This window comes from Augochlora pura, chromosome 5 (genome assembly GCF_028453695.1).
Source record: "Augochlora pura isolate Apur16 chromosome 5, APUR_v2.2.1, whole genome shotgun sequence".
Classification (NCBI taxonomy): Eukaryota; Metazoa; Arthropoda; class Insecta; order Hymenoptera; family Halictidae; genus Augochlora; species Augochlora pura.
In genome coordinates, this window is record NC_135776.1 from 17,070,818 (window position 1) to 17,085,694 (window position 14,877).

Genomic DNA, 14,877 nt, shown 5'->3' on the forward strand with positions numbered 1-14,877 from the left:
ATATATATATGCGATACCACAAATATAAATATATTTTGTAGTGTTCAGTAGCAATTTTGTGAAAGAGGCATTTTCAATTAGTATGGAACAATAATAATAACGATCTTAATGTTAATAACTGTACTATAGTGCTCATACGGTTATTAATTTATGTATTTTTATGTTTCTTGATTTGTACCTTACACGTTAGTAGTAAAATCAATTCAGAGGATATTTAATAATAATAAGAAGAATATTGCTACTCATTTTGATCATGTGATTCTTGCAATCTAAATAATATTTATTTATAGTATTTATTTATAGCATTTAGTTATAGTATTTATTTATCGTATCTATTTATAATATCTATTTAGAGTATCTACTTATAATATTTCTTTATAATATTTCTTTATAGTATTTCTTTATAGCATTCATTTATAGTACCTATGTATAGTATCTACTTGTATTATTTATTCACAGTAATTACTTATATCCTTTATTTATAGTACTTATTTATACTATATATTTACAGTACCTATTTATACTATTTATCCATACTAATAAATAATATAAATTCTTCCAGTAAAAATGATTTCGCGCGAAGCTCGCTCATTTTCGAATCGCGTTGCGCGAGACAACGATGCTCTGAAAGGATAACTGATTAAAACTAAAAGTTAAGTCACCTGTCAACGCAGTGCGCCGCTGTTACTACATAGCGGGAGTTTATAACCGATCCACCGCAATAGAACCGTCCTCTAAACATCATCAACACCATCCATGGATATTGATTCACTTGTGTCTCCGTGCCGCCAACAATACGCCTTTGTGTATTCGCCAACCCGCATTCTGTAATGAGAAATATGATATGTTGTTTCAGAGATTCTGCTTTTGAAAGGCATTTTTCAATATTTCTTTAATTTAATGATTTTCAATAATTTAATATTAATGTAGATGTATTAATTTAATGTTAACACAAATGTAGTAATTTAATGTTACTACAGATATATTAAACGAATATTAATATAAATATATGAATCTAATATTATTATAGATATATTAAACTAATATTAATATAGAGGTATTAATTTAATATTAACAGAGATATATTAATTTCATTATTAATACAAATATATTAATTTAAGATATTCAATATTCATTTTTAAATAAGAAATTATTTAATACAAGTCTGGCTGCAATTTTGACTCGAAGAAATTTAGAACAAGTTTACATAAAAATTACATTTTATATTAATAAAAAACAGTGATTGAACTTACTGCAAGGCATGCATTTTTTAATTTCATTTGTTGGCGGCGGAAGTTGAGTCGTCGTTGCCACCGGCGCACCTATTATACCGTATAACCATTCCCAAAAGTTTTTGTCGTCCACTGACGTCGCATCATTAGCCAGTGTGCCATTCAAAGTTATATTCTGAACCTCTGCAACTGCTGGTTGTGCGTCCTACAATAAACACACATGTTTTTATTAGTAAAAGTTCGAAGCTAGTGAACGCGAGCATAAAGAACAAGCTGATAGGATAAGTTAAGCTACTAAATTAGTTCAATTAGTAGCGGGCAAGGGAATGAATGTTTATAAAAAAGATTTTATGTCGCGAGAGGAAAAATTATTAATGTCTACATACGACGACCGTATTTATTTAATGAATTATGTATAATTTGTCGAATTATATTAATTACTTTAATATAATTTAATATAAAGACAATCATTGCCAAAATATTTTAACACTGTAAATATTCGGTCTCACAATTTTTACAAATCATCCACCGTCGCTAAATTATTTTTACGCTGCGTTAGATTGTTGTTTCACACTTTCTAGATAAAATCTAAAAGTCTTCGAATTTCATGGATTCGGAAAATAAGCTGTAAATATTTTAATAAAAACGATTTTAATCCTTGACACTCGAAAGTCATCGTAGCTGTAAATTTAAAAGAATTTTTCAGACTTACAGTATTTCTATTTCGCATAACAAAGTATATGATACGCATAAAAAATTAAATTTCTTAATAATATTTTAAATCTAAATTCTGGTAACATAAAAATAATTATAGAACGCGATACAACAATCTTAGTGGTAATTCACTACTCGACATCGAATTTCCAAAAATTCGAAACAAGTACAATTGAAATTATTATGCTCCGGAATACGAATTCCGAGAAAATAATTGTGAGAACGTAACAAAATCATCGAGCGGATAATAACAATATTATCGGTCCAATAATGTGACTGGAACGATTCGACGTAGGCGACGACAGCCTCGGCGAGGATAGCGGTGCCGAAACAGTTACTTACTACCGCGCAATTGGTGTTGCGCGTCGCCGCGACCAGGACGAGCATGCAAACTAACGAGCGAATCCACATTGTCACCCCGAGCACTATGATCGTTGCCGGTTGCACAGGATAGTAGGGCCGCCGATGATAACTAAGCCGGCGCGCGATCCGGCCACCGAATAAAAGAAGCGAGCGGGTTCAATCGGTAGACAATACACTTCCTACCAAGACGGCGTACACTTTCACACAAGTCTTCGATTCAGCGTCACATCTATATTTATACGGGATACTGGACGGGCGAGTAGTCCGAGTGAAAATTTAGGCTAACCGTATGTAAATTTCCGAACGGCCGAACATTATCGACGGGCCCGAAACGTCGCGCGCCTGTGTATTCAAGATTTCGGTTCGCAAAGGATGCGAGAGGTTCTTGGCCATCCCCGCCGGAGGTGATTCACCTTTTACGATTCCCTCCGGGTCTCGCGAAAAACAACCGGCGGAATCGTTAACCCTTTCACATTCGACCTGCCGCGGTCGAATTTCTCATTTTATTATTATATTACATTACATTATATTAAAATATTTTATTATTATATTACATTACATTATATTAAAATATTTTATTATTATATTACATTACATTATATTATATTAAAATATTTTATTATTATATTACATTACATTATATTATATTAAAATATTTTATTATTATATTACATTAAATTATATTATTCAACATAATATTATATATGATTAGTTCTAAGACGTATAATAATTATATGGGAAATATAATTATTTGGGGAAAATATTTTGACAATGATTTTTATCACCATTATATTATTCATTAAATACATATACACACATAATGTACATGTAGAATAAACTGTATTAATTGCAGTAATTCGAGTCATATTACGTCAAATAACATTAATGATATTAAGAATGTATAGCAAATTGTACACATTATACATTATATAAAGGAGAAATATAAAGTTATTATCGTTGGAATTATTTACTGATATATGTATATTGTATATATTACATATATTGTACATAGATAAATAGATAAGATCCATATGCACATATCACAACATAACAGATGTTATTTTAAATATATTAAATATTATATATTATATTTCTAATACATATTAAATACTATACATTATATATCTCATATTTATTAGATATTCTATTGTATATTATATGTATATATCATGTATATTAGATATTATTGCGAACGGACGTTTCATCATCGCGATCGGACATTGTTATTAAAAAAGGCGAGTGGAATCAGCTCGGTCATCGAAAAGACAACAGTGACAGGATTACCATGTACACAAGCCGAGTTATCGAAGTTCTAGTTAACGTTGAGAGAAACGATAAGATGATGTAGGACATAGGTGTGTATATTACCTGTAACCCATGACAGTGGGTCAAGGTATATGGGTCACATTACCCTCATGCGGGTGGGCCATTGCTTTGTTGACACAACCTATGACTAATCTTATCAAGAGCCTTGCCTTATTTAAGCTTATCACCACGGTCAGATCACAGCCATGATTTCGGGCTGTTTCAGGGTCAAGATATTATAATTTCCAGGTGTCGTTCTGTAATAGTTACCTCATTACATACGACGCGATCGATTATTGCTTTATTGTATATATGCAGGTGTATTAATAAGTTGCAATATAGGAAATAATGTACTGAATTGTACATGCTGTTATGGCTCGATGATGTACTTTACGTGAATGTACTTTCTGTATAGTAGAGAGTATATATTATATTGTACTATATAGTTATATATGTATATATTATACTATATATAGTAAAGTATACCATAATTTTATAGTATAATTATAAAGGATATATTGTGTATATATTATATAGAATATATTCTGTATAATAGCAAATTATGCAGCTAAATTATACAACATATACATTACAGACAAATTATACAATAAAAATATGATTCAGTAATTCTGTTAAGTTACAATATTAATATAAAAATATGGATATAGATAGGTGATATCAAATTGATGTGCAAGATGTCCATGGTCGACTTGGCACTGGAAACAATTTTAATTATTTTTTTAAACATATTTTCTAAATATTCCTGATTTATTTTATTTCTATTCTATATCATTCTGCTTCTGAATACTTCTATCTTATATTATTTATTGCAATTCACGCGTATGAAATTGAGCCATTAAAGTCATCACGAAAACTAGAGAGTCGCCAGCCGTGCGTAAAGGGTTGGAGGAGAACCTCATCAGTAAGACGTTCATAGTCGAACATAATCAATCAACGTTCGCAGAGTCGCGTTAATTCTTCCAATTTCTCAGCGGAGAAATTCGAGAAGCGATCGACATGTTAGTTATAAATCACGATCGAATAATACATCGAAACCTGTGTTCGAGAGCTTCGATGTTTTTCGAACAAACACCGAGTCAAAAACCAAAACAGACATTGAGAAACGCGATGGCCATTACGAGCGGAGGATAACGCATAAATTATCCAACACTTTCCTGCACGTTAGCAATTCTCCCGCTTTTACTCGCATTTTACAGCTACGTCCGATAATCACAGGCATTTCGCAACATTATTTAACGATGCAAGCATATTTGTACGTTTGTTGGCCGAATTGTACGCGTACCCGCTCGTGGAAGAGATGCAACAGATGCAATGGATGCAACAGATGCATAATACTAATCAACGACAAATTCTGTGGTTATTGTGTTCTTGCCGGAACAGTAAATTTATTGCGTAAACGAGGGATGAATAGACATTAATTATATTATGCAATATAATTATATAACTGTGTAATTGTATTATTACTTCATTATATAACATAATATAATTATATTACTATTTGATTATATGTTTAATATATTATATTATAATTATATCAATAACAAATTGGAAAAATTAGGAAATATTGTTATAGCACTCTAGATTACTATAAATTCCCAGTGGTGCGCAAAATGTTATTAATAAGAGACAAAGAGAACGAAATTCAATTGAACGCTATCGAATAAATATAAAACGATAATAAATCTCTTAATAAAAAAAAATTAATAACTAAATTATTGACAATTAAGCAATTGCGACTAAACTGATCCTGAACGTATCCACTCATCATTATAAAATCATGTAAAAATAAGTCAACAATTAATCGTATCATCGTTCAAATAACTCACTAGAATAAAAAATTATGCGAACAATTTCCTCAAGTAATTAAACCATACAATAATTCTTAACAACAACAATTATTCTATCAAACTAAAGAGACTTTATTATTCGTCTAACCATCTTAAACAAATTCTAACTCGAAACAATACGAGTAACGTCCGACTCTGCTTTCAGCTAATATAAAGTGACGCTAATTACACGCGCTCCTACTATATTTAAACTTTCACGAGCGAAAGGACTTGCATTATTTGGGCCACTCGGGCTCGAAGGCGTCGCGGAGTGTACAGAGTTCCGTGCAATTACAGCATCTGCTCGACGCGATTTAATTAGCCGAATAAATATTAAAGTTTCCGCGTCTAGCCGCGGAACCGTGTAATCCGTTCGAACGAACAACGACGAACGATTATCGTCGTCGAACGCGCCCCGGTTTGTTTACCCGGCGCCAATTTACATAAGACAATCTAGGCTCGCGTTTGATCCACAATCAGCGAAACGGGAAGCAACGACGTGTGTCGACGGGATTACGACAAAACCCTTGCGAAGGTCGCCGCGGCGTAAAGAAAACGGTAACAATGGAATTGTCCTGCGGCCTCACGAATCCGTAGACGCGACGCTTGTTACATTGACCTGATTTTCACGCCGCAATAGTGCCAGTTATGTTGTTATAGCGCGGCGAACTTCTCGGAATCGCCTATGGTAAAACATTCGCCGTCGATGCCACGGAGGGATTAATAAAAATCATTGTTACATCTCATGGATGTGAAAGCACGGTCCGATTCGTTTTCGAACTATGCGCGAAACTCGGAGCTTCGACGGGACGATGCATAATTCATTTAATACAGAGAATTGCGCTTAATTGAAACTTGTTTACGAAGCCCCATCGCTGAACGGATGAGGGAACGAATGGCGAATGAATTAATTCGGTTCGATCATTTTTCCTTGTGTCTCGATGCTTTTCTGGGCGAATAAAGCTTGAATTTATTTGAGAATTTGTAAGTTTTAATGAAATTGAAATGGATGAGAAATTAAGCGGTATGTATAGTGTGGTTTTATATGATTTGAATTGAAGTTGAAACAACTCAATAAAAAAATAAATATTCATTTTGGTATAGTGATTGAAGTAAAATAGCAATATCAATAATAATAATAAATATGAGTAACAATATGGATGAATATTATACGAATGAATGGCAAAATAAATCTATAAACAACACTACTCAATTTGTAACACATAAGTGGAACGTCCAGGTAAAAATTGAGCGCATTAATGACGCGACCAAGTGTTTGTTAAACCTTATCTCTCGTTTTTATCTAACTGTTTATTTGATCAAGATTGAGCTCATTTCACCAACCCTCTTTTTCTGTAAAATCATTTCAAACAAATCTCTTCAAACAATTCTAAATAACCTATCACACAAATATATAAATATTCTATAAATAAATAATGACGATATACCAATTTTTACTCGACACTTCAAACGATTAAATTGCGGTTCATTAACAACTTTACACCTGGCAGAAATTCATCGAGCAAGACAAATAGACAGAGAATTTGTACCTATTTTATAACGTTGATTAAATATCGTGTAACTATTGTTGAAATAAATGATGCCAGCGAACGCGTTGGAGTTCTCCGAATGAATTTCCCCAACTTAGCAAACCAACCCTTAAACTCAATTTTCGATAGCCTTCTATTCGCCTTGCTACAGCTGGGATCCCACCGCGTCCTCGCAGAAACTCTCAGACCTCAAACTCCCAGAAGATGTAAGCCGAAGTCATCAACAACCGCGAGGTCTTCTCGCATCGCCAACTATCGATGCGATAACAATACTAAACGCAATAATATTAAATTGTCAAAAAGTGGCTAAAATCTGAATAGACTATACAAACTGATAATTCATATTTGAATGTTTCCTAGTCTCTGATTGCAAATATTTGGACTGAATGTTTCATAGAACAAAATTGTCGTTCCAATATGGCTATATATATATATATAATACATATGTAATTAAATATATATTATAATATATGGGAAATAGATTTGATTTTCGTATAACCTTAACACACGAGTGCAAAGGTTGCATTAAAACCATCAATAAGCTTGTCCAGAAAATGTTAAACTAATAACATTAATGTCCAGTATTATACAAAATAATTTCACAATAATATACACATCTTTCGGCAGTTAATTTTTCTAACATATTACAACAAGCCTCAATAATAATTTTAGCAGCATGTTGTAGAATTCACAACTTTCTCCCTACGTCTTCAATGTTAATGTATAAAACTTTACCTCTCCTTCGTCATCAGATATTTTACAATTTTACAACGTAACGTAAATAATGGACATTTTAGTACCTATAAACATTCCTACTTTCTGAAACAGGATCCATTTCATTAAATTACGAATAAACATACCGAGATCTAACAGTGGCTAAGGTATGCTGCTTGTAAAACTATATAATTGTAATTAAATATATACTTGCAAATAAATATTTAACTATAGATAAATATGTAACTATAATTAAATATGTAATTATAAGTAATATATAATAATAAAGGATTTTGTTTAGATTCCTTGTGATTTCTATTTTAATGCAAGCTTGAATATTATTGACCACAACTCAGGGAAACATTTAAACACGACATTAACCCTTTGCGCTATGACTTTTTTCACAGCTACGTTGATTAGCTTTTATTTGTTATTAATACATTTCTACGTCAGACAGATAATTTATATCTATTATACGGCAAGCCTCACTTCAATATTTAAATATTAGTGGTAAATGGGTAGAATTTCATTTCGAATTGAAGGATGCGAATAATTTATAATATATTTAATCATTAATGTTCCAAATCTTTATAATGAGTCTGACACGATTTTATAGGGCAACAGTATATTATATTAAATATATTACGTATAAGCAATACAGTATGATATAACGTAACATAATAATATATTATATTAGTAGATCATGTTACAAATCATTGTAATAAGTGTGGCACGATTTTATAGGGCAACAATATATTATATTAATATATTACGTATAAGCAATACAGTATAATATAATGTATTATATTAAATATATTACGTATGAGTAATATAGTATGATATAACGTAACATAATATATTATATTAGAAGATCATGTTCGAAATCTTTACAATAAGACTTATAATAACTTTATAATAAGATTTATAATATCAGAAATATAATATAATATATAGTATTGTAAACAGCAATATCAACTCACCAACAGAAGTATTACCAGAGCACCCGACCGACCTCCACCGGCAAATTAATTTTAATAGCTCCGGCCACCTGGTTTCGGCGATTCGGGATCAATGCTCAGCAATGCTCCCGACACGCTACCCGTGTCAGCCCGAACTAGAACAATGCCAGAAGAGGATCGGGGGTAGCGCGAAGGTTGTCGACTGACGAAACTGACATTGATTGTGTGTCAACTAGATCTCGAGATCTAGCAGCGAGCGAGCGAATAAGTGAGAGAGAGAGAGAGAGGGGGGGTGGCGGGGTAGTGGCGGGGAGGTGAGGAGGAAGCAAAGTAAAGGGATCGAGGAGCGGCTAGTCGTAAAAGATGATGAGGAACAATAGCGAACGAAGGATACAGCGGTGAAGGGAGAAGAGGCGGTACCCCGGGCGCGTGTTGACATTGCTCGTTGATGGTGGTTGATGCCCGACCGAGAGACGCTTCCACAGGCATGGTCCTCGGTGTATGTACACGGTAAAATCACCGTTTCATTGCCTTGTGTTCACCGTGGTGGGTGGTCTCTGTACAGGTGAGACACAACGCCGCCCGACACGCCGCGGCGTCGGCTGATTTAAAAGCTGTCACATGCAACATCTGCCAATGCAATCGCACCACTCAAGGTTGACGATCCCCACCGTACACGCCGGCCGGGTTTCTTCGATAGTTATAATTTACTATAAAACGGCAAAACGATCGCGATACTTTTAGAGTTTTCACGCCCGGCACACCGGCACACCGGGACAACCCGTCATATATCGGCCGACAACCGTCGCGGATCGAAATTCAGAAGGAACCATCGCTTGTCCAATCGCCGTCGTTCATACGAGCTGCAGACACCGTTACCGCGAGCATCGTAACAGCACACACAATGCAACAGACACTCTTCATACTCTTGGGGATATGCTGCTGCAGCTACGCGTTGCCCCCAGTGGTGAGTTACGCATCTTGTTTTCCCGTGTCGGATGATAGGAGACATCTTCATGCTATTTATTCCAATGAAAGTTTTCCTGGTACGCGTGAAGGTTTGTCGGTTGTTACGTCGATGTGCGCGGAATTTTTCTATGGGGTCAGAGTCTGATGCACTTCGTCCTGGCCATTCTATGTTCTGTATAAATTCTGTGACAATTTGTTTAGTTGCATTTTACACATCAAAGATTTCAAGTTTCTGTAACTTTGCTAGGGTCGCATTCTTATGCAAGCATAATTTGTTTGGCTTGGTGTGACCACGTATTATGTAAATTTGGTATAATAATATTATATATCTTTATATGATATTGTATGTATAATAATATATTTATTTTATATGGTTATGTATATAGACATTTATATATAATATAGAACATTTTTCGAACATACTAAATAAATTTCATCTAAATGCTAATATTATTATAACAAATTATTCGACCAAAATATTTTTATCTCTAAGCCATTATTTTATATTTTTAAATCTAACTGTAAATGATAAATAGTGATTTCTCACGATTTAAACATTCAACGAAATAATATTACCAAACAGTACTCCATTTAAGCATTAAACGAAATAATATTTCCAAATATCATCTACTTATGCAAATATTTCAATCCCTACTATTTAAAAAAAAAATGATTACGAAAAGTAACAAGTGTTAGATCGAAGTGTCCCATACGAGTCATAGCACATGTGCACACACCGGTGCACTGATATGCAAGGGACACGTCGAGCGCAAACTTTGAAAGAAAGTCACGCAATAATTACGTGTCACAATTTCACGCGACCGATCTCTGTATTTCTTTTAGATAACACAGATCGATAAGAGGCTTCTTCTTCGTAGCTCGAACGGTCAGGTACGCAATAACATTACGAATGCTGCGACCGAGTTCGGCTTCGATTCACTGCATCGGAGTCTCCTGAAAAGGCCGAACGTCTGCAACGACTGCGGTAAGCAATGAACAGACTGTGGTTCTATTTGAGCGAGATCAAAATATTCAGAGTTAATTCTGAAAATATATATAATTTAGAGGAGAATTTCCTTTTTCAATAATTGTGATAATTTGGAAGTAATGTGAGAAACGTCCTGAAACTTTTCTGGTCTCTTCGCCATGAATGCAAAGACGCTGGTGATTACATTTATATGGTATATAAACTTTAATTTAATATTATATAATTTAGACTTATTATAATTATAATTAATATTGTGTATCAGTAATTAATATTATTCATTAATAAGAAATAATATATAAATTAATATAATATATTATATAAATAATTAATATTGAATATTATTAATGAAAAATTTCCATAATAACAAGAAACTTTATGTTAACAGTGTGCGGTGTGGGAAGAAAAATAAGGATCGTCGGCGGAGATGTGACAAGCGTTTACGAATACCCATGGATGGTTAGCATGAGCAATCATGGTACATTTTACTGCGCAGGAAGTTTAATCACTCGGAGACACGTGCTCACAGCGGCACATTGTATGGAAGGGTAGGTTCCGCCACGAAAACACGAGCCTTCAATTTATACGTGCGAAAACAGTTCTCATATTTTCAGAACATTAGATTTCTATTACAAATAAATGTTATCAGTAAACAACATTTGTGCATTGATGTATTTAGGCGAAAATGGCAGAGTCAAACTTGTGACGAAGATTTTATAGATTGTTATTAATTTCTTCTAAATCGAAGTCTCCTGGGAATAAAATCAAGGCAAAAACAGTCTCGATTTATTAGAAAAATTGTTAAGTAATTAGCTATTGGAATCATTTCTTTGAAATACGAGTAATTATACTGTATATGTTTGATTTTCTTTACTTTTTGTTTAGAGGGAACACTTTTATAAAGCAGACAATTTAATAACGAATGTCAGAGTGTCTTTTTAATTAATTAGCTGTTTTCGACGAGAATACTCGTCACGAATAAATGGCATATTTTGTGTCACGACGAGTATATTCGTCAGTGAGAACTATCTCTGTTTAAGGAAGAGTATATTCGTCATAGACGGCTAACTGTGTTAAATAACGAGAACACTCGTCACGAAGAAATTCCACATTTTGTGTCATGACGAATATACTCGTCAGAGCCAACTGTCGCTATTCAAGGAAGAATATACTCATCATAAACATCTATCTCTGTTTAACGACGAATAAGTGCAACTCAGCAAACTACGAAAGAAATCATAGCGCAAGTAAATAAAATTGCAACTAGCGCGAGAACAATGATTGACTATTTGCCGCAGGTTCAACACGAAAAGCATAAAACTGGTCCTAGCGGACAGCGACCGTCCGAAATTGGATAAAAGCGCGATAGTTCGTCGTATCAAGTCGGTCTCCATCCACGAGAACTTTCACTCGTACACGTTTAACAACGACATCGCTATCATCGAGATGGATCGACCGGTGGATGTGAACGGTATCGTGAGAACCGCGTGTCTACCAGAAGATAGTGAGTATACGCGCGTTTTGTTGAGGAATTATGCAATCCCTCCGACAGACTCGTGAAAAGACGCCTTGACCAGTCGATTGTGTACCGTTTTACGATAACGAATCGCTGATCGCGATTGGCAATCGTTCTCGTGCAAATAACAAACGCAAATTTTGAATGACCTCAGGAACGTTTCCCGGAAGTGCTATAATTTCGGGACACCCTGTGCGAAAGGTAGACTATGCTTCTGCGACGAGTGGATAAGATTAATACTTTAGCGACCGGTCATTCGGCTGTAAACATTTACGTTGTTATAGTTTAATTATATTTGATAGTATTTTATATTTATGTGGTCTATACTTTATGTTTCTTGTATTTTATTATGAGATTAATTTTATGTGTTTTATTAATTTTATTTTTATTTCATTTAGTTTATTCATCGCGAAAGGTATCTAGTATTTAGAAAATTATATAATAATAGCTAAATAATAGATAAATTATTATCGTAACTATTATGATTTTCCATGAAATTATTTTAATTGTTATTACAATTTCCCACGAAATAGTCTCAATTGTTATTATAACTTTAAAATGAGATGAACCTGTCATTTGACCATGGTATTTCTAGCCTTAAGATGCTATAAAAATTAGAGAATTTAATTTCCGAACTAAATTGAAACCATACAATAAATAAAAACTTGAAAGCATACAATAAATAAAAACTCTATCGTTCTTCTAGGCAAATTACTAAGAACGAATCAGAGCTAATCGATATAACAATGAAAGAGATCATAGTGCTTAGGGTTTACATGCCGAAATTAGGATGAAAACGTGAACCGACTCGATGCCATTTGTATTGTTTTCAGAAGCTATCGACTACACAGGAGCAACAGCTACGGTGGTCGGCTGGGGTCGAACTGGGGAGGATCAAGCTGTGAGCGACGAATTGCGAAAAGTAAGCCTTCCAATCTTATCGCAGGAAGAATGTGATCAGGCGGGATATCAGAAGAAGAGGATCACTGAGAACATGTTCTGCGCTGGTTACCTGGAAGGTGAACGCGATGCCTGTTTCGTAAGTACTCAAACATCTTCCAATTGTTATTAAAAATATTTTTCCTAAACATATAGACGGTGTAACAAAGCCTTACCTACTGAAAATAAAAACAACAGGTTTTTTATTATTTATTGATTAGCAACGTTATCAACAATTAGATTTGGAATAATAAAGAATTCTGATAACAGAGAGTTCGCATAAAGGGTGTTCGGATAATCGAGGTCCTAGCGTACAAAAATATTAAAAATAATAGAAACAACTATCTTCGCTTTAATATATGGGTTAATTTATGTTAATATGTTATGGGTTATTTAAAGGGTGATAGTGGCGGCCCCCTCCACGTAAAAGGAAGCTACGGACAGCTTGAAGTAGTAGGTAAGATCATAAACAAATACTTATTATAGTCGTTAAAAATATATAAAACAAAAAGTCGTTCGAATCTGTATATAATTGTAGGAATTTGCATAAACTTACACAGTATGTTAAATAAAGCTCGCCTCGCATTAAATAACTTTAGGCAACGATCCAATGACAAACCACGTGTTTAAATAGACATCTAAAATATAGAAGGTGTCCCAAAAATCTTTTGCCAATACGGAAATGTTCCTGAAGTTATTTAAAGCAAGTTTTTCCTTTGCAAAAATTCTCTCTGAGGCTTCGTTAACGAGTTATTAACGAAAAACAGTGACCAATGAGAGGCGAGATCGTCAGCTGATCTCGTCTCGCGCCAGCCGAGCTCGTCTCTCATTGGTCACCGTTTTTCATTAATAACTCTTAAACAAAGCACCGAAGAAAAATTCTGTAAAGGAAAAAGTTGCTTGAAATCACCTCAGGAACCTCTTCTAAAACAATCTTTTGCGCAGGTATTATTTCATGGGGTCGTGGCTGCGCGAAGCCAAAATTCCCAGGCGTCTACACGAAAGTGACAAACTACATCGGATGGTTGGCGGATCGTCTCGACGGCGAATGCGTCTGTCCACCGCCGCGTCATTAACCCGCGACACGTGCTGTCGAAAAATCTTTTAGCATCGTAGAGAATCTTAGTATCGTAGAAAATCTTAGCATCGTAAAACACAGCCAGTACCTTAATAAACAAGCGATCGAAGCACGTTTCCGAGCTTAGAACTTGTCAGTATAACTTTCTATGATTAACCAACGAAAACTAAATCGATCAGTATTAAAAGACATAGCGTAAGGCGTAGACACGTGCGTATCTGTACGTCACAGTTCCCTCGATCGCACACAAACACTTCTGCATCCCGAACGACAAAGATATATTTGTAAATAACTTCGAAGCGTTTGCCATCGACCGATCGTTGCGAATCATTAATTTATTATTATTGTTGTTGTTGATTCGTTGCACGTAGTTAAGGTAATCTAGTCCTATGTATATAATAAGAAAAGCGCCGACATTTTGCGACGTCGCGTTGCCTGTATAAAACGATTGTTAAATAAAATATGTGTTCATAGAATAACCTCGTCTGCAACAGAACCGATTTGTATTGTTTATTACGTGTTTTCGTGAGATATTATTGAAAAAGAATATCATCGTTGGAACGGGGGAAATGATATTGTTTATAATTTATAAGGAGGAGCAAAATTAAGCAATCATTTTTAAAATGGTACAATTTTTTAAAACTAATCTTAATCAACTCATATTGAATTTATTCATAAATATTAGAGGGACTAGTTCACTGTAAAT

General features: G+C 34.2%; 1 protein-coding gene across 1 annotated transcript; it reads left to right on the forward strand.

Annotated features, from left to right (window-relative positions):
- The first annotated feature begins 9,588 nt into the window (after window positions 1–9,588).
- Window positions 9,589–14,169, forward strand: LOC144470066 (trypsin 3A1-like). The gene is made up of 7 exons (XM_078180874.1): window positions 9,589–9,651; window positions 10,497–10,638; window positions 11,027–11,186; window positions 11,937–12,142; window positions 12,988–13,193; window positions 13,493–13,550; window positions 14,039–14,169. The coding sequence occupies exons 1-7, from the start codon at window positions 9,589–9,591 to the stop codon at window positions 14,167–14,169; spliced, it is 966 nt and encodes a 321-aa protein (XP_078037000.1).
- Window positions 14,170–14,877: the final 708 nt, after the last annotated feature.